Source organism: Neomonachus schauinslandi, chromosome 7 (genome assembly GCF_002201575.2).
Source record: "Neomonachus schauinslandi chromosome 7, ASM220157v2, whole genome shotgun sequence".
NCBI lineage: Eukaryota > Metazoa > Chordata > Mammalia > Carnivora > Phocidae > Neomonachus > Neomonachus schauinslandi.
Window position 1 is genome coordinate 31,231,458 of NC_058409.1, and position 26,735 is coordinate 31,258,192.

General features: G+C 36.0%; 1 protein-coding gene and 1 non-coding gene across 2 annotated transcripts in view; one reads left to right on the forward strand and one right to left on the reverse strand.

The window, feature by feature from the left end:
- LOC110591113 (ankyrin repeat and KH domain-containing protein 1) overlaps positions 1 to 26,735 on the forward strand; it is a 123,912-nt gene that overhangs the window by 91,572 nt on the left and 5,605 nt on the right. The window contains 15 exon segments of the mRNA XM_021702015.2: positions 5,257 to 5,402; positions 5,787 to 5,898; positions 6,357 to 6,502; positions 7,008 to 7,150; positions 7,639 to 7,852; positions 10,373 to 10,462; positions 10,464 to 10,549; positions 10,802 to 10,964; positions 13,631 to 13,726; positions 14,192 to 14,308; positions 18,680 to 18,854; positions 20,228 to 20,684; positions 21,157 to 21,303; positions 23,163 to 23,312; positions 23,479 to 25,091. Coding sequence (XP_021557690.1) covers positions 5,257 to 5,402; positions 5,787 to 5,898; positions 6,357 to 6,502; positions 7,008 to 7,150; positions 7,639 to 7,852; positions 10,373 to 10,462; positions 10,464 to 10,549; positions 10,802 to 10,964; positions 13,631 to 13,726; positions 14,192 to 14,308; positions 18,680 to 18,854; positions 20,228 to 20,684; positions 21,157 to 21,303; positions 23,163 to 23,312; positions 23,479 to 25,091 — 3,855 coding nt within the window.
- Positions 17,568 to 17,677, reverse strand: LOC123325391. The gene has a single exon (XR_006540402.1). It is a non-coding gene; the product is annotated as a U6 spliceosomal RNA (small nuclear RNA).

Genomic DNA, 26,735 nt, shown 5'->3' on the forward strand with positions numbered 1-26,735 from the left:
TGTAGAGATTACTTTAAAAAAAAAAAAAAAAAACAAAGCAAAACATCAGCCTGTGTTGTATCTTGGGTAGGAGAGCTGAAAGTAGAATTTCTTTGTAGGCTTTAGAGATACTCACATAAGATTATACATAAATTTTCCTGCTAGTGATTTTCATGTCTGAAAATCATAATTTTAAATTACATTGCTTTCTCTTTATTTATAATTTTATTAAATCAATTTAAACATTTTTAATTAAAAGGGATGTTCAGAGAAAACTATAAGCATTCCATGTTCTTGTATTTGTGGTTAGAAGATTCAAATTACATTGAAATTATTATCAACTGGATGATGATTTGGAGATTGGAATTTTTATATTAACTATCTTGATGAAAGCACACAGACACAACACACATACACACAGGAAAAGAAAAAAAGAAAGGCCTGATAACCTTAAAGTGTATGTTTCTGTTTATTGTTGTGTGGAAAATTACAACTAGATATGAAATGAGGTGCACAAGTTTACTTTCCCTTTCATTGTCCTTGCAGCAGTGGGAAAACAGTGCAATTAATCATTTACCTTCCTAAAGATGGCTGGTGAATGTATCACCTCCATGAGAGCCCAGTTCAGAAATGCAGCCAGAATGGCTGTTGACAGTGGATGAAGACCAAGAACTAAGATGTAGCTGGAGTGATATTCAAAGGCAGGCCAGTCCTCTGTCTCTTGATTGCAACATTTTTTTCCTTACTGTTGTCTGTTTCCTCTTGTCATATTCTCCTCCCCTCTTCCCATCCCAATTATACTATCCCAGTTTCCTTTCTTCTTTTGTGAGCTTTTAGCCTTCCTAATCTTTACTGAATCTTTAAAAATGTGGAATAAGCTTACTTAAATCAGGAATTTTATTGGGCATTTATATGACTTGCATTGGTTATAGAATTATGATACTGCCTATAAGCCTCCTCTGATATGTAATAAGTATCACTGTACAGAGGAGAATACTTAGTTTCCCATAAAGAAAATAAAAATGCTGGGAAATGTTTTTAAGGAGTTAGATTCTTTATTCTTTAATTTGGGTTTTTATATCTTCAGCCCACAGCCATTTAACTCAAATTAACTTTGTGTCGTTGGTATTGAGAGTTGTTACAAATTATGAATAAACTCTTAGAGTTCATTTATAGTTCTAATTTCTAATCTGGGTAAAAGCAGATATTTGAGCGTCAAGTACAATTATGAATAATAATAACGAAACCGATAATATGGGAATAACATTTTTAAGATTTAGGATTACATAAATAGCATTATAATGTTCCTAATTGAATACTCAGTTTGCAGTTCTGAAACCCACATTACTGCTCAATCTAGTTTTGTTGTAACTTAGAACTTGTCTTTTTTTTTTTAATGTAGAAACCGCTCTAAAAGGAACTTGTAGATATTAACTTTATGGTAGTATTTATGGATGGTTCTTGTAGGGGAGGCAAGATTTATTTCATCAAACTATTTGTTACATTGAAATGGTCTTTTATAAAGTTCAAAAAATTTGTTTAGAAACATCGTTTAATTATGTATAGTGTTAATAAACTAAGAAAATTTAGTTTCTGTAGACATTAATGTCTAATGATAGGTGGCCTATCATTTTGTATAATACTCTTTTATTAACAAACTTTAACATATAAATCAGCCAATAACTAAAAAAATTATGTTCACATAAAAAATTTCCATTTTTATGGTTACCTGTTTTAAAATATATAGCAATAATTAGATTTTCTTTGTTCAAGATGATGAACTATCTCACTTAAAATTAAAAAGTTATTTTATTAAGACCAAGTTTCTCTTAATTTTCTTTATCAAAGGTGAAAGAAATTAGACAAGGATGGAGTAGGTGAATGCCTAACTCTATAATTGCCTGATGTATTAATATATCAGTATGATTATAGATTACACCAAAGATGTAATTAATTTTACCCAAATTTAGTTCTCATCCCTTGTATTTAATAAAGAAGAAAATACTGTATATCTTACAGTTTTAGAGAATATTCATATATAATAGCAATAAATTTCACTCTTTAAATATAGGAGTATTTTTTATTTATTGCTGTTATGTCAAAATATTTTCATGTAACTGAGTTAGTTAGACAAATAATTTATTAAGGTCATGACTGGATTAGCTTAGTATTTTAGTATATAGTCTTATATGTGTCATACTTGATATAGTCCCAGACAGAATGTATGTAAACTCTTGATTGGGAGCATGGTTCTTGAGGTCCTTTTCTTGTGAAATTAAGTGCTGGGCTTTTAGAAGGTATCATAATAACACGTGATTCTCAGTTCGAATGTCTAGAACTAAGATTTGGAAATCTAAAAAAATACAAAATAGCTTTGACCATTGAGCAGTTCCAGAAACATCTAGTAAAAATTTTATTATTAATATATAAAGATTGATTAAAAATCAACTCAATATCAATTTATTCACATTTATCGATCACTTACCATGTACTAAGCTCTGTGCTTAATACTTTATATACATTATCTCATGGGCTATTTATAATAATCTTATAAAATAGGTCCTTTTCCCACCTCAATTTTTCTGTTGAAAAACTGAGCCTTATGGCAGTTGTTACTAGTAAGTGTCAAGACTCAAATTCAGTTCAGCCATGTTTAAGAACCTTAAGTGTAATATGCATGCATCTGATTCATGTTTAAGTTCTGAATTTATCTTAAAGATATTTGTTATTTCCTTAGACTGTTAAAAAAATTAACGATTTCCCTTACTGTTTTTATATTAAGATTTGGTATTTATGTAAGGTTTAATATAATTTTGTGGCTAGCACATTGTTACTATTGTTGGCACCTTAATAGGTTTTCTTAAAACAAATTCCAATTCAAAAGTATCTTGCTTTAAGTAATCCTGTAGTAGTCAATGTAAGCTTAAGAATAAAAAGGTAATTAGGAAACCCTCTTATTTTTGAAGGAATTTGCAATAAAATATCTTTTAAAATAATTTCTTCTAATAGATGTTAATATTTTATTTATAGATTTTTATTTATTTGTATTTAATAAAGTTATTATTATATAAAACAGATTATGGTGACTTAATTTCCTAAAATCTCACAGCATACTTTATGTACACCTAGTATCTGAGATTTTTATATGGTACGGTTTATTATTATCTTCCATATTGCCTACAAAACCATCTTAAATTTCATAAAGAATTAAGCAGAATATTGCAGTTAATTCTTCTATCACCCCATTTTAGGATAGTGCATAAATTTAATTTGAATTATATAGTGACTTCTGGTAGTGATCTGTCAGAGTCATTTTCAGAGACATTTCATTCAGAGGTAGGAAACATTTTAGGATTTATGAAAATGTAATAGTCCTGGTATAATTTTATATTAATAAAACCTTTATTCCACATGTACCTTTTAAATCTTGCTACTTTCTAGTCTTTATTACTTTTTGTGTGTAATTAATGCTATTAAAGTCACTTTTGTGGAACGTTTCTGATTGTCATTATTACAAGGAGGAAAAAAATGTTTCTAGGATAATGTTGTACAAAAATGTGCAATAGTTGATGTAACAACACATTTTTGGTAATAGAGCTGTTAAATGCACAGAAATATTTTTTAAAAGCCATCTCTGTAAAGAAGTCTTTTATAGTGTTAGATCTGGCAGAGTACTCTAATCAACTTCGAAAAAATTTTAAGCATCTGTTTTTCATAATAACAAAAAGATAACATGGATAAACAATATTAATAATGATAAAAGTAGTTCTTTAGTAAGGTATTTGTTAATCATTATGAGACCACTGTTAAAATCTTACTATTACAGAGGAGCTACATATCGGTCTTTAGTGTCTTTGTTTTCTAGAGCTGTTTTCCAAACATACCATCTCTTTTGAGGAGGTATAACAAAATACTGTCTGCTTTTAATTTGCTGAATGACAAAGATTTTTAAAGCTTTGTTTCCATTTTGTGCATGTTCTTATAGGTGAAACAAATATATAAAATAATTCCTATTTGTAACCATGATAGAAGCTACAGAAATTTATATAGCCAAGATGATTTTATATATATTGGTGGGGAGGAGGATGGGACAGTTCATGTAGAAACATCTGAACATATTAAAATTTGTGAAGTTATTTAAAGAAATAGTGAACTAAACTTAGTCATTTATACTTATGAAAAGTATCCTTGATTGAGATCCAATCATATCCAAATTCTAGAAACTAAACATTCTCCAACCCTTGAAATGCTTACATTTTCCTTTGAGACCTGTGGGTTTTTTATTTACTTTTAGTCTAGATGAGAGGTATTGCCATCACTGAAGCTTTGTCTTTTTTATATTATTAATGATTATAGGTTTTTTTGTGAGTTTTTTCTTTAGTGAGTAGTAATGTTTTTATTTTTCAACACAATGAGCAATATTACTGAAAGTCCTACAAAATATCTGATAATTACATTTAATGAGCACTTCACATGTACCAAACACTGTGTATTTTAAATGCTTTTTGTACCTTACTTAGCAGACAGCTTGTAACATCCCTCTGAGATAGGTCCTATTTCTCTCAATGTGGGGCAAACTCTGGCTCTTATGAAACATAAGAAATATGTAGAGACATAAAGATAAAATGTCAATTAACTCAGTTTTCAGACAGTAGTCTTGAACACCAGATTGAGATCCCTAATAAAAGTTTCAATGTTGATTTTAAAAATAGTTTTATTTTCAGAGATTGATTCATTTTAGAAAATTTTAAAAATAAATATTGAATTTTAAAAGCACATACTCTCTGCTATTTATGGGAGAAATATTTTAACTTGTTCTCCTCCCCCCTCTTTTGTGCATTGTCCTCAGGATATTTTTGTCTAATTACTTTTTACAGACTAAGATATAAAATTTATTTTTTTATTATAAACTGTTTTTTCCCTATTGACACCATAAAAGGCTGTCATTTGTTGTCTATGCACTGAATATTAAGCATGCTACTAAGTATTTCACCTGCATTATCTCAAGTGGTGTTTCCAACAATCTTTCTAGGCAGGTACTGTTATCATCCCCATTTTACACATGAAGAATATTGAGGCCCTAAGAGGTTAAATTACTTGTCTGAGATCAGAAAGTGGTAGAACTGGGATTCAAACACAGGTCCATCTGATTCCAAAGCTTGTGATTTAACTACTACATTATATTCCTGCTATAAAATTTTGTTTTCTGTGTTTTTCTGTATATAAGTGACTTTACTCTTTTAAGTAGAGTTCAGCAATATGAATATTGTTTTTCAGCTGTGAGTAGCAGAGTGCCCAGTGGTTCAAACAGTTCCTCTCAGACCACGGAATGTCTTACACCTGAACCCTGTTCACAGTCTCCAAGCAATGTGGCTTCCCAGTCTATGCCCCCTGTGTACCCTTCAGTTGACATTGATGCACATGTGAGTAGATTGCTTGCTGGCCTGCTTGCTTTATTTATTTATTTAAAAGGTTTTACCTAATTATTTTAGAGAGTGATAGAGTGCATGAGCGGGGGGGACGGGCAGAGGGAGAGCGAGAATCTTAAGCAGATTCCACGCTGAGCACAGAGCCCAGTGCAGGGCTCGATCTCACGACCCTGAGATCATGACCTGAGTGGAAATCAAGTCAGACGCTTAACCGACTGAGCCACCCAGGCGCCCCTAGATTGCTTTGTTTATTTTGCAAATTCTGATTTTCTTTGTTGGAAAAGAAAATTATCATTGTACATTCATTGTGAAAATAAGTATTATTTGCTCTTCAAATGATAACCCCGTTGTAAACAAAAACTTTTTTTTTCCCTCTAGACTGAGAGCAATCATGACACAGCATTAACATTAGCTTGTGCGGGTGGTCACGAAGAACTTGTGTCTGTACTCATTGCGCGAGATGCTAAAATTGAGCACAGAGACAAAAAAGGTAAAGAATGTCAGTGAGAAGTAAAGCCTGAGAGAAGTTACATCAGAAAACACTTTTTTCTTAAGTTTTTTTTTTTTTAGGAAACAGTTATGTTTTTTGATTATCAGTAAGTAGTTCCTAGACTATCTCAGTGAAAAGATGGATAAACATATTTCAGTCAAAAATCTTCAGTGAAGTATATAGCAAGTTGTGGTTGCCTTTCTCCTTAATCCAAAAGTAGAGCATACAGAGGTATCAGAGTTCATTATGAGTATAAACTTTAGTAGTTTTGTGTGACTCAGCATTTCCTTTTTATCATGTATTTTTGGGTTTTTGTCACTAGTAAATTAGTGATTAGAGCAGTTATATGTTAAATGGTTATAAGTATCTGCCCTAAAGATCTTCATCTATAGAAATAATAGAGAATTAAAAACAATAAGTAAAAAAACACAAATTGAGATTTTTATTTTCTGCTTTAGGTTTCACACCACTGATCCTGGCAGCAACAGCAGGGCATGTTGGAGTTGTTGAAATCCTTTTGGATAAAGGTGGCGATATAGAAGCACAATCTGAACGCACTAAGGATACTCCACTTTCATTAGCATGTTCTGGTGGACGTCAGGAGGTGTGTTAATGTTAATTTTCATTTTGTAAACATTATGCTCATATTTTAAATATGCATATGCTTAGTAATATAGCTACATGAATAAAACTTGCGTGTGTTGTGACATGTTCCATACACTAAATTTAATGGGAGTAGTGAATCACCTTTTATGGAATCTGTTTCTTGCCCTTTAGGCAAAAAAATAATTCTGTTTATCCTTACATTTATTGAGGCTGAATGAACCACGGTCCTAATACATATGAAATGTTAATTCATCACTCAACAATTGATGAGTAGAATGAGTAACATCTTGTTATTTCAGTATAATTGGGATTTCAAAGCTCCAAATTCCTTGATATGAAATTGAATCCATTTCTCTAGTGCTAATATTTGAATATTTAGGGCATAATTAAAATGTCAGATAGTCAGACAATGAAGGTATAGGTTCCATTTCTTTGTGCTCCCTTCATTATAAGTGGAACCCCAAGTTTAAACTGGATTTCTCTGTTTATATTTTACTTTGCAGGTGGTAGACTTGCTGCTGGCTCGAGGTGCAAATAAAGAACATAGGAATGTGTCTGATTATACACCATTGAGTCTAGCTGCATCTGGAGGATATGTTAATATAATTAAGATTCTGCTTAATGCTGGGGCAGAGATTAATTCAAGGTATCTATCTTCATTTTATTACTCATGATTAGTAAATTACTACCTTGGGGTTAAGTATCTTTCCTCTAAATATTTGTACAGATACCATTATTAATTAAGGCAGTACTAAAGTCAACTATACTTTAACTAAAAATTAAAAAATTTTTTAGAGATAGTACTAAAGTTACAAGACCACAGTTATTCCTATAATATGCTTATAGGTAATGACAGCTTATTTCAGCTAACATTGCTATTTTTAAAGATGTCTCATTTCAGAAAGTACTTCGTTATGTATGGTTGGAAATTTATAACCCCTAAATAGGGGTTATGTTTTAAATTGTGAGATTTTCCTATTCCTAGTTAGTAGACTACACAAATAAAATTTATTCATTGGTGTTAGAAACCTTTCTTTTTACTGAATCATTTTCATCTTTTATATTCTGTATGCTTTTTAAAAAAACAATAGGCAACATATTATCTTAATTTTCTAAGCACATTTCTCCCCTTAGGACTGGGAGTAAACTAGGTATTTCTCCCCTGATGTTGGCTGCCATGAATGGACACGTTCCTGCAGTGAAACTGCTGCTTGATATGGGTTCAGACATTAATGCCCAAATAGAGACCAATCGGAACACAGCTCTCACTTTGGCATGTTTCCAAGGCCGAGCAGAAGTTGTGAGTTTGCTTCTGGACCGAAAAGCCAATGTTGAACATAGGGCAAAGGTAAGCATTTTATAACTTTTCAACTACTTAGGGTGTATTTCTAGTGTAAAGAGCATAGCATTTCGGGATGCCTGGCCAGCTCAGTTGGTAAAGCATCCAGCTCTTAATCTTGGGTCATGAGTTTAAGCCCCACATTAGGGGTAGAGTTTACTTAAAAATATATATTTGTAAAAGGGCACCTGGCTGGCTCCATCAATAGAGTGTATATCTCTTGATTTCAGAGCTGTGAATTTGAGCCCCATGTTTGATGTAGAGATTACTTAAAAATAAAATCTTAAAAGGGATGCCTGGATGGCTCAGTCAATTGGACATCTGCCTTCTGCTCGGGTCATGATCCCAGGGTCCTGAGATCGAGTCCCGTGTTGGGCTCCTTGCTCGGTGAGGAGCCTGCTTCTCCCTCTGCCTGCCACGCCCCCTGCTTATGCTCTGTCAAATAAATAAATAAATAATAAAATCTTAAAAAAAAAAACAACTGGCATGGCATTTCAACTCAAATTGAATATGCTGTTTTAAATTGTCTTAAGTTAAAAATGACATCCCAAGGCAAGGTCTGTGATGTACAGTGGCCAATGACACACTGTCATCATTCATGACTTTTATTAAGAACAATGAAGAAAGTAGAATCTGTACATTTTCCAATTTCAACCTTGAATAGCTCTCTGTTAATCCTCCAGTTTGCAATCTTTGAATATAATATCTTTGTAGTAAGATTATTTTGTAGAGTTTTTTTTTTTTTTTAAGTAAACTCTGTGCCCAACATGGAGCTTGAACTCAGAACCCTGAGATCAAGAGTCACATGTTCTACCGACTAAGCCAAGTGTCCTGTAGGTTCCTTTAATGTAGATTTTTAAAGAACTCCTTCAATGAAGCATGTGCTTACCATTGGTAAAAAACCCAATCAGAAAATTACCACATAGATCATAAAATTAAGATAGCTAAAATCTAGGGGCGCCTGAGTGGCTCAGTCATTAAGCATCTGCCTTTGGCTCAGGTCATGATCCCAGGGTCCTGGGTTCGAGCCCCGCATCGGGCTCCCTGCTCGGCGGGAAGCCTGCTTCTCCCTTTCCCACTCCTGCTTGTGTTCCCACTCTCACTGTCTCTCTCTCTGTCAAATAAAATCTTTAAAAAAAAAAAAGATAGCTAAAATCTGATCTGATCATAACAGATTCTGACACATTCATGACTGGCCTTTAGAAAGGAGTTAGTATAACAGTGTTTTGAATTTCTGTGCTTAGAACTATTAGGTACTTACAACCCTAGAAAAACGTAGCTTAGGTAGAATTCTTTTTTTTTTTTTTTAAAGATTTTTTTATTTATTCATTCCAGACACAGAGATACAGAGAGAGAGAGAGAACATGAGTAGGGGGAGAAGCAGAGGGAGGGAGAGAAGCAGGCCCCCCCGCCGAGCAGGGAGCCCGATGCGGGGCTCGATCCCAGGACCCTGGGATCATGACCTGAGCCGAAGGCAGACGCTTAACCATCTGAGCCACCCAGGTGCCCCTGTAGAATTCTTTATAGTCAGACAGTGGCAATTCTGATAGCCATTTCAAATTTTAAGTGTTTGAATGAAAGTCTCATATTTTCTCCTCAACTGCTTTAGTAAAATTTAATGCAACATTTACATTTTTGTAATCTATGAAATTAGGAAGTATAGATTTCCTCAGATTTTTCATAGCATGAAGAAAAATGAATCTTTCCTGCTATTCAGTTTATTTTTTTGTATTACACATACTCAGTGTGGCCCACTTATCTATTAGAAGTCCTATAGAAATCCATATTACTTTGGGAATGATACCAGTAGGAAATGTCTCTTGGCAAAAGTTTTAGAGATTAATGAGCAAAAGACACATATGCATAAAATTTATGAAGTGATATTTTAATCTATTTTTCCCAAGTTTGAATAGGATTGAAGGAATTTATCCTGAGTTATTTAGCAAACTACATTCTCAGATAAATATTTTAAAGTTTTCCCATTTAACAATGTGCTTTATTTAATTTTCTTTTTATTCATTTTTCATATCTGTATTCATTGTGCAGACAAGTTATTGTCTCGTATGTAAATTTATAATAGTATAGAAGTTATGAAATTTTTTTTTTTACGATTTTATTTATTTATTTGACAGAGAGAGAGATAGTGAGAGCAGGAACACAAGCAAGGGGAGTGGGAGAGCGAGAAGCAGGTTCCCGCTGAGCAGGGAGCCCGATGCGGGGCTCGATCCCACGACTCTGGGATCATGACCTGAGCCGAAGGCAGACGCTTAACGACTGAGCCACCAAGGCGCCCCTGAAATTTTTTTTTTTTTATATGAGGTGGTATGTTAAGATAAATGAATTCATTCTAGAATGCATGTCTAATTCAATCTAACAATTTTCGTTTCTTGTTTTGTAAAAATGAAGATTGAATATTGCTTAGCTCTTTTATGAGAGAAAATCAGAAATAGAATCCACTTATAAGTCAAATACCTTAGTCTGTTAACAAAATTTGATTAATTGACTTGCATAAATTTTTGGTTTAAACAGACTGGTCTGACCCCCTTGATGGAAGCTGCTTCTGGAGGATATGCAGAGGTTGGAAGAGTTCTCCTTGATAAAGGAGCAGATGTCAATGCCCCCCCCTGTGCCTTCCTCAAGAGATACTGCTTTAACAATAGCAGCCGACAAAGGTCACTACAAATTTTGTGAGCTCCTGATTAATAGGTGGGTAAATGTTATATTTTTATAAAAAATACAAAAAAATTATATAGTTCTTATGATCCTTTTCACTTTTCAGCGCCTTTACAGTTAATCAAATTGTTTTACTTTATTGACATTTTAAAGAACAGATTATTTAAAAAATGAACGTACTATTTGCATGCTATCTTATAAAAGATAAAAGACAAATAGAGGAAATAGAAAGTCAGCCCTTATCTTGTAGGAAACAAACTATATTAACATTCTTTGATCTTATAGGGGAGCCCATATTGATGTTCGAAACAAGAAGGGAAACACACCACTTTGGTTGGCATCCAATGGTGGTCATTTTGATGTGGTACAATTGCTAGTGCAAGCAGGTGCTGATGTGGATGCAGCAGATAACCGGAAAATCACACCTCTTATGTCAGCATTTCGCAAGGTAATTTGATGTGGAGGGAAAAAGGTAAAATGTAATCATTTTTAACTAATTCTGAGTTGAAACCGTGTGAGAAAAATGAATTGCTCTTGGAGAATAGACTGAATTTCCATACATAAATCACTGCTATCTTTCCACTTTCTTTGTGGCCAAATGTAAGAGCTACGTGGTAGTTCACTTGTAAGCAACTTGGTAGTTAAATCACTTGTGTCTTGGAGCACCTGGGTGGCTCAGTGGGTTGAGCCTTCAGCTCGGGTCATGGTCCAGGGTCCTGGGATCGGCCCCGTGTCAGGCTCTCTGCTCAGCGGGGAGCCTGCTTCTCCCTCTCCCACTCCCCCTGCTTGTGTTCCCTCTCTCATTGTCTCTCTGTCAAATAAATAAATGGAATCTTTAAAAAAAAAAAAGATAATCACTCGTGTCTTGACTAGTTTTGTTATGTTGTACATAAAACACGAGATTTAAGTATACAGATGATGTCTTCTCTACCTAAGAAGGAACAAAAAGGAGTGGACTCTTTCATAAAAACTCACTATACCTCCTATATATATATATTGCTTGTCTGCTGTTATTTTTAAAAGCCTTCCCATTATAATTATGATAAACTATAAACTACTTAACATGGCTTACAAAGCCCTGCATGATATGGCTCATGCCAGCCTCCCCAAAGCAGTCATTTATGCTGCCCTTCATCTTTGCTCACTGCACTTCAGCTGCTGGTCTAGAATGCACTAAATTTTTTTTTATTTTTTATTTATTTTTATTTATTTTTATTTTTATTTTTTTTAAAGATTTTATTTATTTATTAGAGAGAGAGCACATGAGGGGGGGAGGGTCAGAGGGAGAAGCAGACCCCCTGCTGAGCAGGGAGCCCGATGCGGGACTCGATCCAGGGACTCCAGGATCATGACCTGAGCCGAAGGCAGTCGCTTAACCAACTGAGCCACCCAGGCGCCCCTAAATTTTTTTTTTATTTTTTTTTTATTAACATATAATGTATTGTTTGTTTCAGGGGTACAGATCTGTGATTCATCAGTCTTACACAATACACAGCGCTCACCATAGTACTTACCCTAGAATGCACTAAATTTTTATCTGCCAGAGGGCCTTTGCTCACTGGTTTTCTTTCCCTTGCTCTTCAGTAGCTCACTTCTGCTCATCCTTTAGCTCCCATTTTAAATGTCACTTCTTAGTCCTTCCCTAATACCCATCTGAAAAAGGTCCTCTTGTTCTTTTTTATAGTACCCTATTATTTTCCTTATCCCAATTTGTAGTTATACATTCAAACATGTATTTACTTTTTTAATGCTTATCTCCCCAAGTAGACTGGAAGATCCAGGAAGACCAAGCTTCATGACTATCATTGTTTATACATATTGTTTAGCATGGTGCCTGACACATACTAAGTAGTCACTAAATAGTTACTGAAGGAGAACAGTATAAGTTTTGTATCTTAACAAAAGAACTTAAAGTATTTTCTAGACTTAATTTTTTTTTTAATTTTTCCTTTCCTTTTAATTGAGGGATCATGTACATATAGTGAAATGTACAAACCTAAGGTGCATAGGTTAATGAGTTTTGATAAATGCATAATTACCTATGTAACCCACACCCCATAAATAAATAAAATACTTCTATAATCCTAGAAAGTTCCATTATGCCCATTCTCAATTCCCTGCCCTGGAGGCAATGACTTTTCTGAATTTTGTCACCATCAGACTAATTCTTAAAGATGTTTTAGAACCTGGTAGGAGGAAAACTATGCAAGTTTGGTTATGTTAAAAAAGATGGTACTTAGGGCGCCTGGGTGGCTCAGTTGGTTAAGCGACTGCCTTCGGCTCAGGTCATGATCCTGGAGTCCCGGGATCGAGTCCCGCATCGGGCTCCCTGCTCGGCGGGGAGTCTGCTTCTCCCTCTGACCCTCCTCCCTCTCATGCTCTCTGTCTCTCATTCTCTCTCTCGCAAATAAATAAATAAAATCTTAAAAAAAAAAAAAAAAAAGATGGTACTTAGGATTAATTACATCATTCGCCTGTGATCATAGCATTTAGAAAGCATTTTACCTAGATTCAAGTCATGAGACTCAAATAAATATGAGCCTTTACCTTGTTTAGTAAGATGGACCTAAAATAATGCTTTGAAATCTAGAACATCTCTCTGTTTTAGTACCAATTTCCCTTTTATATAAAGGTTCATTTCACACCACCAATTTTTATTAATAGATTTACTCTAGGAAATACTTGTTTTCTACAAAAGTTTTTCTGTTTTCAGTGGGGAAATGCTAGATTAAATTTAGGAGAAATATGTGAGCATGTTGTTTTTATTTTCATAATTTCAGTTTTCAGTTTAGTAAACTATCTGGAAGTATTATCATACCTTTTACTCTTTTTTTTTTTTTATTAAAGATTTTTTATTTATTTATCTGAGAGAGAGAATGGGAGACAGAGAGCATGAGAGGGGGAGGATCAGAGGGAGAAGCAGACTCCCCGCCGAGCAGGGAGCCCGATGCGGGACTCGATCCAGGGACTCCAGGATCATGACCTGAGCCGAAGGCAGTCGCTTAACCGGCTGAGCCACCCAGGCGCCCCATACCTTTTACTCTTAAGTTGTTAAGCATATGGGCAAATTTTCAAGGAGTTCTTTTGTGCATTTTTTGTTGTACTTCTTTACAGGGTCATGTAAAAGTTGTTCAGTATTTGGTGAAGGAAGTCAATCAGTTCCCTTCTGATATAGAATGCATGAGATACATAGCAACAATTACAGATAAGGTAGGTTTAATATACTGTTGAAGCACATTTTTGTTCTTTGTGGAATTGTATGCCAAAGGGTGCAGTTAGCAACCTTCCTTTTGTCTTCTATGAAACTGATCACCTAATCTATCTCTGCTTTAGTTTCTCCATGGAGAATGGATATAATAATTTTAATAAATTATTTTGAGATTTCCTTCCTGTTATGGGCTATAATCACAGTGAGTGTGGCTAAAGGTTATTGCTAGACTATGAGCCTGATTAGAAGGTTTTCTAAGAACACAAACTTTTTAGGAAATAGTACCCTTTTTTGGTGAAAGATTAATATATGACTAGACTCAAAGGATAGCTTATATTTGGCTTAGTGAATTTTCATTTGTTTGGGCTTTAAGTCCTGGACTTCACTGTGTTCATCAGTTCAAGTTTTTTTTTGGCCTGTTGATGTAATGTGTTCCTATATTTATATAATTCCATTTTCCACTATAGGAACTCTTGAAAAAATGTCACCAATGTGTTGAGACAATTGTGAAGGCTAAAGACCAGCAGGCTGCAGAAGCAAATAAGAATGCAAGTATTCTTTTGAAGGAACTTGATCTGGAAAAGGTGAGTAAGAAAAATAATTTTTCTTTTTAGAAATTGTTGAAAATTGGGGCACCTGGCTGACCCAGTTGGAAAAGCATGTGACTCTTGATCTCATGGTGGTGAGTTTGAGCCCCACACTGGTTGTAGTAGAGATTACTTACTTATAAATAAATTTAAAAATTTTTTTAAAGAATTTTTGAAAACTTCCTGGAATAAATTTACCATCCTTATGACCAATAACCTTAACAAAATCTCTTTCAAAGGAAACGATTAATAGATTGTCAAATCACCATCAACTTTTTGATTGTGACCTCTTGTTCTTAAAAAATATTTTGAATCATATAAGTAAGAGACTAGTTTTCAAGCAGATCATAGTTTACCAGATGATATTACTACCTAAGTGGGGTTTTTTTTAAGGTTTTCTATTTGTTTATTTGAGAGAGGGAGAGAGAATGAGCAGCAGGGAGGGGGAGAGAGAGAGGGAGAAGCAGACTCCCTGCTGAGCAGGGAGCCCTACATGGGGCTTCATCCTGGGACCCCAAGATCATGACCTAAGTCGAAGGCAGATGCTTAACCAACTGAGCTACCCAGGCGCCCCTACTTAAGTGGTTTTAACATTGGTTTGAGAAAAAATTTAGTAAAACGTTGGAAATCTTTTGGTAATTATAAGATGTGTGCTATTAGTGGTTTATTAGATCCTCACTTAAAGAGTGTCTAATATCCTAGGTTGTGTGGTATAATGGAAAAGGTTAAAAAAACAAGATTGCTTTTCTGAGGGTCATTCTGCTTACCTGAAAAATGAGGGTGTTGCTGTTCAATCCACAAGTCGTATTAAAAGAACAAACACTATGATCAAGTAGACTTCTTTTAGGAATGCAAGAGATAGCTTAACATGAAGATATTTTGTTGATAATTAAAAGAAGAAAAAATATATGATTATTTTGAGAAATACTAAAATCTTGAAACCATTTCTTGGTTAAAAAAACAAAACAAAACATGGGGTGCCTGGTGGCTCAGTCAGTTAAGTGTCCGACTCTTGACTTTGGCTTGGGTCATGATCTCAGGGTTGTGAGATCAAGCCCCACATCAGACTTCACACTGGGCATGGAGTCTACTTGAGATTCTCTTTCTCCCTCTCCCTCTGCCCTTCCCCCCCCCCAAAAACAAACACAAAAAAAAGAAAAACATATAAGCTAAGAACAGAAGAAAAGGTTGCTTACAAATCAATGAGAAAAATGTAACTTGCCCAAAATAAAAAATCACATGAATGGGCAGTTCACAGAAAAAGAAATACAAATATTCAATAAATTTTTTTTACCACATTGGCAAAGCTTAAAATTTAAAGATTAGGTAATAGCTATTGATGGCAAGGGTGGGGAAAGATTAGCACTCTAGTGAATGATTTTTGATATATGGTGTAAATTACTATAACTTAATGGGCATGCTTTCACAAATAAATTAAAAAGGTGGACACCCTTACTCCCACCATTCATTCCACTTATAGAAATTTAGCCTAAGGTAAATAATTAGACAAATGCTCAAAAGATGTGAACATACAAGGACATTCATTGCTGATAATAGGGGGGAAAGTGTAAACCTTAAGATTACAGTTAAAATCAGAAGGAAAAAAAAGTTTTATCATTTAAAAATAAAGCAGAGTTCATAGTTAGATGACTATTAAGGTACCTTTCATGTCTATGATTTTGATTTTTGTGTAACTACCCGGGGATATGGTCAGCAATTCCCTAAATAGCTAGCCAATTTGTTCTTACGCCAACAGAGTGGTGAAACTCAGTTTTTAGCTGAATATGCAATCTCTTCTCTCAGTCCTTTCTCATTTACATAGGGAATTGGCAAACTTTTTCTATGAGATGCCAAACAGTAAATATTTTAGGCTTTGCAGGCCATATGGTGTCTGTCCTAAGTCCTCGGCTCTGTTGTTATAGCATAAAAGCAGCCATAGGCAATAGCTAAATGAATGAGCGTGACTGTGTTCCAATACAACTTTATTTTTGAACACTGGAATTTGAATTTTATATAATTTTCAAGTGTCATGAAATACTCATTTTATTTTTTTCAACCATTTAAAATGTCAAAGCTAGTCTTAGCTTTCAGGCCATATAAACACAGCTGGTAGACTGGATTTGGCATTCAGGCCATAGTTTGCCAACCTCTGATTTGGATAAATAAAAGTTTCAAAGAATAATCAATTTATGCCTCAAAATAGTAAATTATAATTTTGAGGAAAATGTTTTACTTAATTACCATAGAAGGATAAATAACTTGATGTGTTTTCTACTTGTTACAAACTTTCATCATGATGCTAGCAACTTATTACCATGTTCCCCTTTCTGAAAAAAATGACATTTTCTAGTACTAGCCACAGCAAAACCTAAAAGTGATCAGAATTATGTATGTGGCTTTAAAAACTTCTAGAAAGTAGGAAAATAATTTTTATAATAGCCTCTGGTCAATATTTTTACAGTGAAATTTTTTTAGTAGTTTATAAAGACCATGATAGCTGCATTTTAGTCAGCTATCAGATAGCTGGCTATATAGCAATAAACAGATGCTACATAAATGTATTTTTTAACAGTATTACTAAGATTTAATTAACATATCATACAATTCACCTATTTAAAGTCTACAGTTCAGGGGTGACTGGCTGGCTCAGTCAAGTTAAGCCTCTGACTTTGGTTCAGGTCGTGATCTCAGGGTCCTGGGATGGAGCCCTGCGTGGGGCTCCCCACTCAGCAGGGGGTCTGCTTGTCTCTCTCCTTCTGCCCCTCCCCCTGCTTGTGCTCTCTCTCTTTCTCAAATAAATACAATCTTAAAATATATATATATTTTCAAACAAACAAATAAAGTATATAATTCAGTGGCTTTTAGTATATTCACAGAGTTGTGCATTTATCACCGCAGTCAATTTTAGAATATTTTCACGATTCTAAAGAGAAACCCTACACCCTTTAAGTGTCACCCCCTTCAATCTCTCCATCCTCAGTAACCACTAAACTATTTTTTGTCTTTATGGATTTGCCTATTCTGGGCATTTCATATAAATGGAATCATACAATATTTGTTCCTCTGTGACTAGCTTCTTTCACTTCATAATGTTTTCAGGGTTCAACCATGTTGTCACATGTATCCATACTTAATTTCTTTTTATTGCTAAATAATATCCCATTATACACATACACTTTATTTATCCATTCATTAGTTGATGGACATTCAGGTTATTTCTGCTTCATAGGTATATAAGTTTTTCTTTACTTTTTTTTTTAATATGGAATGCCTTATGAATTTGCATGTTATCCTTGTGCGGAAGCCATGCTAATCTTCTCTTTATTGTTAGAGGTTTTTTAGTATATGTGCTGCCGAAGCGTGCACATGGTACAAATTTTTGTATGAATGCATTTTCATTACTCTGGGTATATATATATATATGAAGGGAATTGCTAGATCAAATGGTAATTCTGTGTTTAACCATTTGAGGAACTGTCAGATTGTTTTGCAAAGCAGCTGCACCATTTTACATTCCTACCAGCAGTGTTTGAACTTTTAGTTTTTCCACATCCTCACCAATATTTGCTATTATCTTATCTTTTGATTATAGCTATCTAGTAGGTATGGAGTGGTTATCTTGTGATTTTGATTTGCTTTCCTTGATGTCTAGTAGTTATTGAGCACCTGTCTTCATATGTTTTGGCTATTCATATATGGTCTTTGAGGAAATGCCTCAAGGTCCTTTGTGTATTTTTTAATTATTTTTTTAGTTATTTGTCTTTATTATTGAATCATGGGACTTTATATATTCTTTTTTTTTTTTAAGATTTTTATTTATTCATTTGAGACACAGAGATACGGAGATAGAGAGAGAGAGGGAGCATGAGCAGGGAGAGAGGCAGAGGGAGAGGGAGAAGCAGGCTCCCTGCTGAGCCAGGAGCCCGATGTGGGGCTTGATCCCAGGACCCTGGGATCATGACCTGAGCCAAAGGCAGACGCCTAACCGACTGAGCCACCCCAGAAGTTAGTTTATTTACTAGTTAATGCATATGTAGCAAAAATCAGAAAAGGGATAAGCAAAAAGAAGATGAATGAAATGGTCATGTTTTAGCACATTTATATATTCTTGATACAAATCCCTTACCAGATGTATGATTTGCAGAAACTCTTTTCCCATTTTATGCATTGTCTTTTTACTTTGTTGATGGTTCTGTTGAAGTACAAAACTTAATTTTGATGTCCAGTTTATCTTTTTTTTTTGGTGCTTTTATAAATGTGTTTTGAGACTGACACATGGGAAGCCCGATTTATCATAAACAAAAGGATTCATTCTTTATTTTAAATGACTGCATTATTGGTGAAATGATATGCCTACTTAATTTGCAGTCAAGAGAGGAGAGCAGAAAGCAGGCCCTTGCAGCTAAAAGAGAGAAAAGAAAAGAAAAGAGAAAGAAGAAAAAAGAGGAGCAGAAAAGAAAGCAGGAAGAAGATGAGGAAAACAAATCTAAGGAGAATTCAGAACTACCAGAGGATGAAGATGAAGAGGAGAATGATGAAGATGGTAAGAAATGACCCTTCCAATTAGTGATAAAATTCTGTGTTTATTTAACTTCATTTTGGGTACCTTTTACTCTAATTCTAGTTAGATATTCAGTACTTTAATCTGAAATTGACAATTGGCATTTATAGTAAATATTTCTCAATGCTTTACATTGTAAAGTGATACAGAGAAACAGAAAGGGAGTTCAGTTGTAATTTAAGTCACCCTGTAAAACATCATGTATGTCCTAAATGTGATACAGTAAAGAGATTTGCCACCTTCTCTTCAGGTTCTGTCCTTCCCTTTCTTCCTCCATTTGGAAACTGGCAAGAGGTCCAGTTCCTCAATAAATTTTGAGCTAAGGTTCAGGCTCAAAGCTATACAGGGCTGGGGTTTATTATTCTCAGAGTTGTTTTTTGTACATTCTAGCAGTGCTTGTCATAGACAAGTAATTGTTCTCTATTTGAATTCTAATTTTAAAATATTATCTGAAGATTTCCCTGAATTTATTGTTTTTTTTAAATTTTATTTAAATTCCAGTTCATTAACATAGTGTAATATTAGTTTCAGGTGTATAATTTAGTGACTCAGCACTTCCATACAACACCCAGTGCTCATCACAAGTGCACTCCTTAATCCCCATCACCCATTTCACCCATCCCCCTGCCCACCTCCCCTCTGGTAACCATCAGTATATTCTCTATAGTTAAGAGTGTTTCTTGGTTTGTCTCTGTCTTTTTTCCCCTTTGCTCATTTGTTTTGTTTCTTCAATTCCAATATGAGTGAAATCATATGGTATTTGTGTTTCCCTGACTGACTTATTTTGCTTAGCATAATACTCTCTAGCTACTAATTCAGAGGGGAACACGCACCCCAAAGTTTATATCAGCATTATCAACAATAGCCAAACTACGAAAATTTCCCTGAATTTAAACTATATTGTGATTTTTGCTTAGTTTATGAGACTAGCACCTCAGATCTTACGAATGTTAAGGTGTGAATGTTTTTGTACCAAGTTAGACATCAAAATAGCATCTAGAACATTTGTTCTAACAATGAAGATTTCTTTATTTACTAGTGAATACTGGTGAAAGGAAAAGATGACTTAAAGGACTGAATTATTGGGCGCCTGGGTGGCTCAGATGGTTAAGTGTCTGCCTTCGGCTCAGGTCATGATCCCAGGGTCCTGGGATCGAGTCCCGCATCGGGCTCCCTGCTCAGCGGGGAGCCTGCTTTTCCCTCTCTCTCTCTCTCTCTCTGTCTCTTATGAATAAATAAATAAAATCTTTAAAAAAATAAATAAATAAAGGACTGAATTATTATGTATATCTTGTCATAGTTTGTTTTGAGATCTGTGGCTGTCAATGTGACTTTTATCCTTTTGATAATTTCAGTGGAGCAAGAAGTTCCCATAGAACCTCCTAGTGCAACAACCACCACCACAATTGGAATCTCTGCAACATCTGCAACATTTACAAATGTGTTTGGAAAAAAAAGGGCCAACGTGGTGACAACCCCTAGCACCAATCGGAAAAATAAGAAGAACAAAACAAAGGAGACCCCTCCCACTGCACATTTAATACTACCAGAACAACATATATCCTTAGCACAGCAAAAAGCTGATAAAAATAAAATAAACGGAGAACCCAGAGGTGGTGGTACTGGTGGGAATAGTGACTCGGATAACTTGGACAGCACAGACTGCAACAGTGAGAGTAGCAGTGGTGGTAAAAGCCAAGAGTTAAACTTCACTATGGATGTGAATTCCTCTAGTGATAGGAGATACCCCTCACTGCTGCTCCATTCCCAAGAAGAAAAGACAAGTACTGCTACTTCCAAAACTCAAACACGGTAAATTTTTCTGATTTGTTATCTATACGTCCACCTTTCCTTTTTCATGACCGGCACAAGAATTTGAGTACGTTTTTTAGCACAAATTGTATTAAACAATTTAGGTCTACCACATTATCTACTACCACATTAGGTCTTCAGTATTCAAAACTGAAATTCACTAATGTCCTAATCATGTGCAAGTTTTGAAGTGAGATTATTAGAAATTTTTATGATTTGGTTTTGAAGTTGAAAATACTAGCATACGTTGATTTCATTTTCACTGTGTCATTTTTATTGATTACAGTCCAAACTCTGGCTTCTGAGTAGATACTGAAGTAGATGATGAACCCTTTACCCTGTTTTTCTGCATTTCTGAACTGATATTCCAAATTTTAAATCAAATATTTCAGCATAACTTTGTCTGTAAATGGTCTCTTGAGTTTCTATATGAAAATTTGTTATATTGGACTTGATAATTCTTTCTTCTCAGACTTGAAGGTGAAACGAATTCTAATTCCTTATCAACAAGCTATAAGTCAGTGCCATTGCCATTAAGTTCTCCAAACATAAAGCTGAATCTAACTAGCCCCAAAAGGGGACAGAAAAGAGAAGAAGGGTGGAAAGAAGTTGTACGAAGGTAAGTAGAATTAGTCTTATCTTTTTAACTGTCAGTTACCCAGTTAATTAACGAATAATTTTTTTTTTTTTTTTTTTTTTTTTTTTTTTTTTTAATTTTTTTTTTTTTTTTTTTAGAAAGAGAGAATGGGAGACAGAGGGGATGAGAGGGAGGAGGGTCAGAGGGAGAAGCAGACTCCCTGCCGAGCAGGGAGCCCGATGCGGGACTCGATCCCGGGACTCCAGGATCATGACCCGAGCCGAAGGCAGTCGCTTAACCAACTGAGCCACCCAGGCGCCCCAATTAACGAATAATTTGACTGTGGTTATTATTTGTGCCATACTCAGTCCAGAGTCGGCTAAAGTAAAATGAGAAGCAGTATGTAAATTTTGCGGCACATTTTATATGAGACAACAAATGTTGGCTTTGCAATAACAGAACGTATTTACAGACATTTCCAGACAAACCATACAAAATGGTCACAAGCTTCTTTTAAAGTGAAGATTCTATACGGACTATTCTACAGCAAAGTCACAGTGTTATTAGTGAGGGCTATGGTGTTTGTTTAATGGTCCCATTTTGGTAAAAACAATCAAGTTTGTCCATATACAGTGTTTAAATCAAGTTAGGCTTTGCTGGAGAGCATATGCTAAAGAATTGGTTAGCCGATATTAACTAATGTAATTGCTACAAGGGGGAAAGGAGCCCATAAAATTAAAATAAAACTGCCTTCACCCTCAAAAAAGAAAGAGGAAAGAAAAGTACCTTTAATCACAGTGTTTTATACATGAAGGGGGAAATGAATAAAAGACAGGCCACTGCTTTCAAATGTTTTGTACAGTCCAGATGATACTTTTAGCCTCTGTTCATGCTTTACAACAGGGAAGCAGGACAAGACAGATTTGCTAATGTGCCTTATATCACCAAAGGACTGAGATGTCTGGGCTTTTATTCGGTACTATTTGTGTCTGTTAAAGATTGTGTCCATTAAATGCAAACAAAACGAAGTCTTGGCAGAATAGGAGAAGTGATGTACACTTGATGATCAGATCGATTTAAGTGTTACTCATGGCATATAGCCTAGTCCATGCTTTAGCTTTCAAAATATTTGAATATGTCCTTCCCAGCATTAAGGTGTGATAAATTTTGATCATGAAAAATACCTTAAGTGCTGCCATCGATATTCTTCTGGACAGAATAATTCAGGTTTTTGAGGGTCCCCTCCCTGAAAGGGGGAATCCTGGGGCCCAGCACTGAGAACTTGAAAATAATGGGTGTTGCTCTCATCTGGTTCTGCTTTAATGCTTAAGAACTGCTTCTGCCAGCAAACACTGTCCTTAGGGACAGCCAGGCCGTCTTATCAGATCCCAAGATCAGCCTCTGGTCTTCTCTCCAGCTCTGCTCAGCTCACATATAAGTGGAAGTCCTGGGTTCCACTTGTGACTTCCTTATTATGTAGTTCAAATCTGAGGCTATGTTTTTTTTTATTGCTAAGTATAAATTATTGATACTGATAAGCTAGCCTCTGTTATTCAGTATGAAGTTTAACAGTACATTATGCATTATTTAAATTTAGGAAGAGTCTGTACATATGGTCGTTGCAATTTAGTTGACGTGTGATGTTTGGGGCAGATTTAAATGCTTAGATCACGAGCTATTTAAAACATAATTTTGTTTTAAATGAGAAAGGAATTTTTACTTTCACTAAATTAAATTCAATATGAGAAGAGGTCAGTTTCTAAAACAAAACCTTGTAATACTTTCCCCTTTAAGGTTTGAGAAAAATTATTCTACAGGTGTCCGTGAACATACTCACCGAGACATCTTTTTAAATAAAGACATTTGCTTTCATAAGCTCATGGGTAGTCTTCATTTTCTAGGTCAAAGAAATTGTCTGTTCCAGCTTCCGTGGTTTCCAGGATAATGGGAAGAGGAGGATGCAACATCACTGCAATACAAGATGTCACGGGCGCCCATATTGATGTGGATAAACAAAAAGATAAGAATGGCGAGAGAATGATCACAATAAGGTATTTGTGAAAAATGTATATTACTCGTTCTGTGTGCAAATTAAATGTCTTTAGAAGTAAACTTTTTTGGGGTTATGGTACAATCAGGAATTTTATTTTATGGTTAAGATTACCTGTTTTTTATGTCTTTGATCTTGTTTTTGTGTTTTGTTTGTTTTCTCCCCAGGGGTGGTACAGAATCAACAAGATACGCAGTTCAACTTATCAATGCACTTATTCAAGATCCTGCTAAGGAACTGGAAGACTTGATTCCTAAAAATCATATCAGAACACCTGCCAGCACCAAATCCATCCATGCAAACTTCTCCTCTGGAGTAGGCACCACAGCATCTTCCAGTAAAAATGCATTTCCTTTGGGTGCTCCGACTCTTGTAACTTCACAGGCGACAACATTATCTACGTTCCAGCCAACTAATAAACTTAACAAGAACGTTCCAGCAAATGTACGTTCTTCTTTCCCAGTTTCTCTACCCTTAGCTTACCCCCACCCTCATTTTGCCCTGCTGGCTGCTCAAACTATGCAACAGATTCGGCATCCTCGCTTACCCATGGCCCAGTTTGGAGGAACCTTTTCACCCTCTCCTAACACTTGGGGACCATTCCCAGTGAGACCTGTGAATCCTGGCAACACAAATAGCTCTCCAAAGCATAATAATGCAGGCCGTCTACCTAACCAGAATGGGACTGTCTTAGCCTCAGAGTCTGCTGGACTAGCTACTGCCAGTTGTCCTATCACTGTCTCTTCTGTAGTGGCTGCCAGTCAGCAGCTGTGTGTGACTAATACCCGGACTCCTTCGTCAGTCAGAAAGCAGTTGTTTGCCTGTGTGCCTAAGACGAGTCCTCCAGCAACAGTGATTTCTTCTGTGACCAGCGCTTGTAGTCCCCTGCCTTCTGTTTCCTCTGCACCTATCCCCAGCGGGCAAGTGCCCACCACATTTCTGCCCGCGAGTACTCCTCAAGCCCAGCTTTCTTCTCAAAAGATGGAGTCTTTCTCTGCCATGCCACCCCCCAAAGAGAAAGTGTCCGCACAGGAGCAGGCCCTGGCCAACCTGTGCACCCCTTCTTCAACTGCAAATAGTTGCAGTAGCTCTGCCAGCAACACCCCAGGAGCTCCAGAAACTCACCCATCCAGTAGTCCCGCTCCTCCCTCCGGTAGCACCCAGGAGGAGGTGCAGCCATCCAGTGTATCTGATTTAAGTCCTATGTCAATGCCTTTTGCATCTAACTCCGAACCTGCTCCATTGACTCTGGCATCACCCAGATTGGTTGCTGCTGATAATCAGGACACCAGTAATTTACCTCAATTAGCTGTACCAGCACCTCGAGTTTCTCATCGAATGCAGCCCAGAGGTTCTTTTTACTCAGTGGTACCCAATGCAACTATACACCAGGATGCCCAGTCTATTTTTGTTACAAATCCAGTTCCTTTAACACCACCTCAAGGCCCACCAGCTGCAGTGCAGCTTTCTTCAGCCGTGAACATTATGAATGGTTCTCAGATGCACATTAACCCAGCAAATAAATCTTTGCCACCTACATTCGGCCCAGCCACACTTTTCAATCACTTCAGTAGTCTTTTTGATAGCAGTCAGGTGCCAGCTAACCAGGGTTGGGGAGATGGTCCACTGTCCTCACGAGTTGCTGCAGATGCCTCTTTCACTGTTCAGTCAGCGTTCCTGGGTAACTCTGTACTTGGACACTTGGAAAACGTGCACCCTGACAACTCCAAGGCACCTGGCTTCAGACCACCTTCCCAGCGAGTTTCTACTAGTCCAGTTGGTAAGTTATGGTAACTATTACTGCAGCTCAATATGGGGCTCTACCAGCATAACTGAATCCTCCAAGATAATAAAGCAGTTTTTCTGTACGTAATAGTGCATGATCTTAAAGAAATGAGAGTGTGTCATAAATACCAAAGATCTGTTAATGACTGCTGTTGGAGTGGGCAGAAATCTACCTGTAGGTGAATCACTCACATACAGTGAGCTGCTTTATATTGTCTTTATGACGTCTCCGTCCCTCATGGCAAGGAGGTTATACCTTGCGTCAGTCCATTTTCTAAGAACTGGTATGATGATATTACTAAGAAGGGACTCAGAGGATGTTTCAAGGATTCCACATTTATAGACATTTTTAAAATCATAGTGAGTGTTTGCATTTCTCAGATTTAAAAAGTTTGTGTTACAAAGGTGTTTAGGTATCAGTCCCTAATCTACATTATTCTCTGTTCTCAGTCTTGGGTCCTCAGACTGAATATTAAGTGATGTTTAATAGTATTCTTTACTATTGACATTAGATGGAGCTGACTGGAGAGATCTATTCATTTGTGGGCTCTTACTGTGAAGTGACCAATTTAGATTCAGCACTTTGGTTTCTCGAAATTACAAATTAGCTGCTGAGGCATTATAAGGAAGATATAGGTAGATAGGAGTCTAGTGTTGGCTTGAAGGTATTTATTTATTTATATGTATATATTTTTAAGATTTTATTTATTTATTTGAGAGAGAGAATGAGATAGAGAGAGCATGAGAGGGGGGAAGGTCAGAGGGAGAAGCAGACTCCCTGCTCAGCAGGGAGCCCGATGCGGGACTCGATCCCGGGACTCCAGGATCATGACCTGAGCCGAAGGCAGTCGCTTAACCAACTGAGCCACCCAGGCGCCCCGGCTTGAAGATATTTAGAAAACCAGTCTGTGTTCTAGACTCTAGGAGCCAAATTTCAGTCTCTTCTGCACTACTCTGAAAAAAATAGAAATCGCAGCTGACATGGAATGGGTGTAAGAAGCTCTGGGGCCGCTTAGCATTTTTCTTTCAGTTGGAAAACTGTCTTTTGTAGCCCGTCCTTCCTTTTTGCTGATTATAAACTGATCTGTGATGTTGAAAATTTGGGAGTTTTTGGATATGGTGTAGCCTTAGCTTTCTTTTCAGATATGTTGAGATTTACTTGTCTTTTCAGGAAAACATAGCTGTTATATCATCTTTCAAGTAGATGTATAAGCCTACATAAGATCATCTATGGTCCAAAATATTCTCTAGGATTTTTTTCTTCCATTTTTCTATTTTTTTCTATAAATCAGTATGTATTTTAACTTTTCATTTTGGGGAAACTATAATAGAGGTTTTCAAAGGCCACAGGGTGAAAGAAGAATTCATTGCCAGTGCTCAGGCAATCCATGTAGAAAGCATTAATCTTTGACTTGACTGGCACTAACATGTGAATTCCCAGTGCCTTAGCCAGTTTGGCTTCAGATCTCTCATATTCCAGTGTTGGAGCTCTTTGCACTCCACATAGTGCATCCCAGGAGATGTATGGATTGTGAATTTCCATTTACTCATAGAAAAAAAGAAAAGAAATCATCCATCTGGTTTGGTAGAAAAGAAGGTTGGGGACCTTAAGTACTCAGATCTATAGCATCAAAATTAT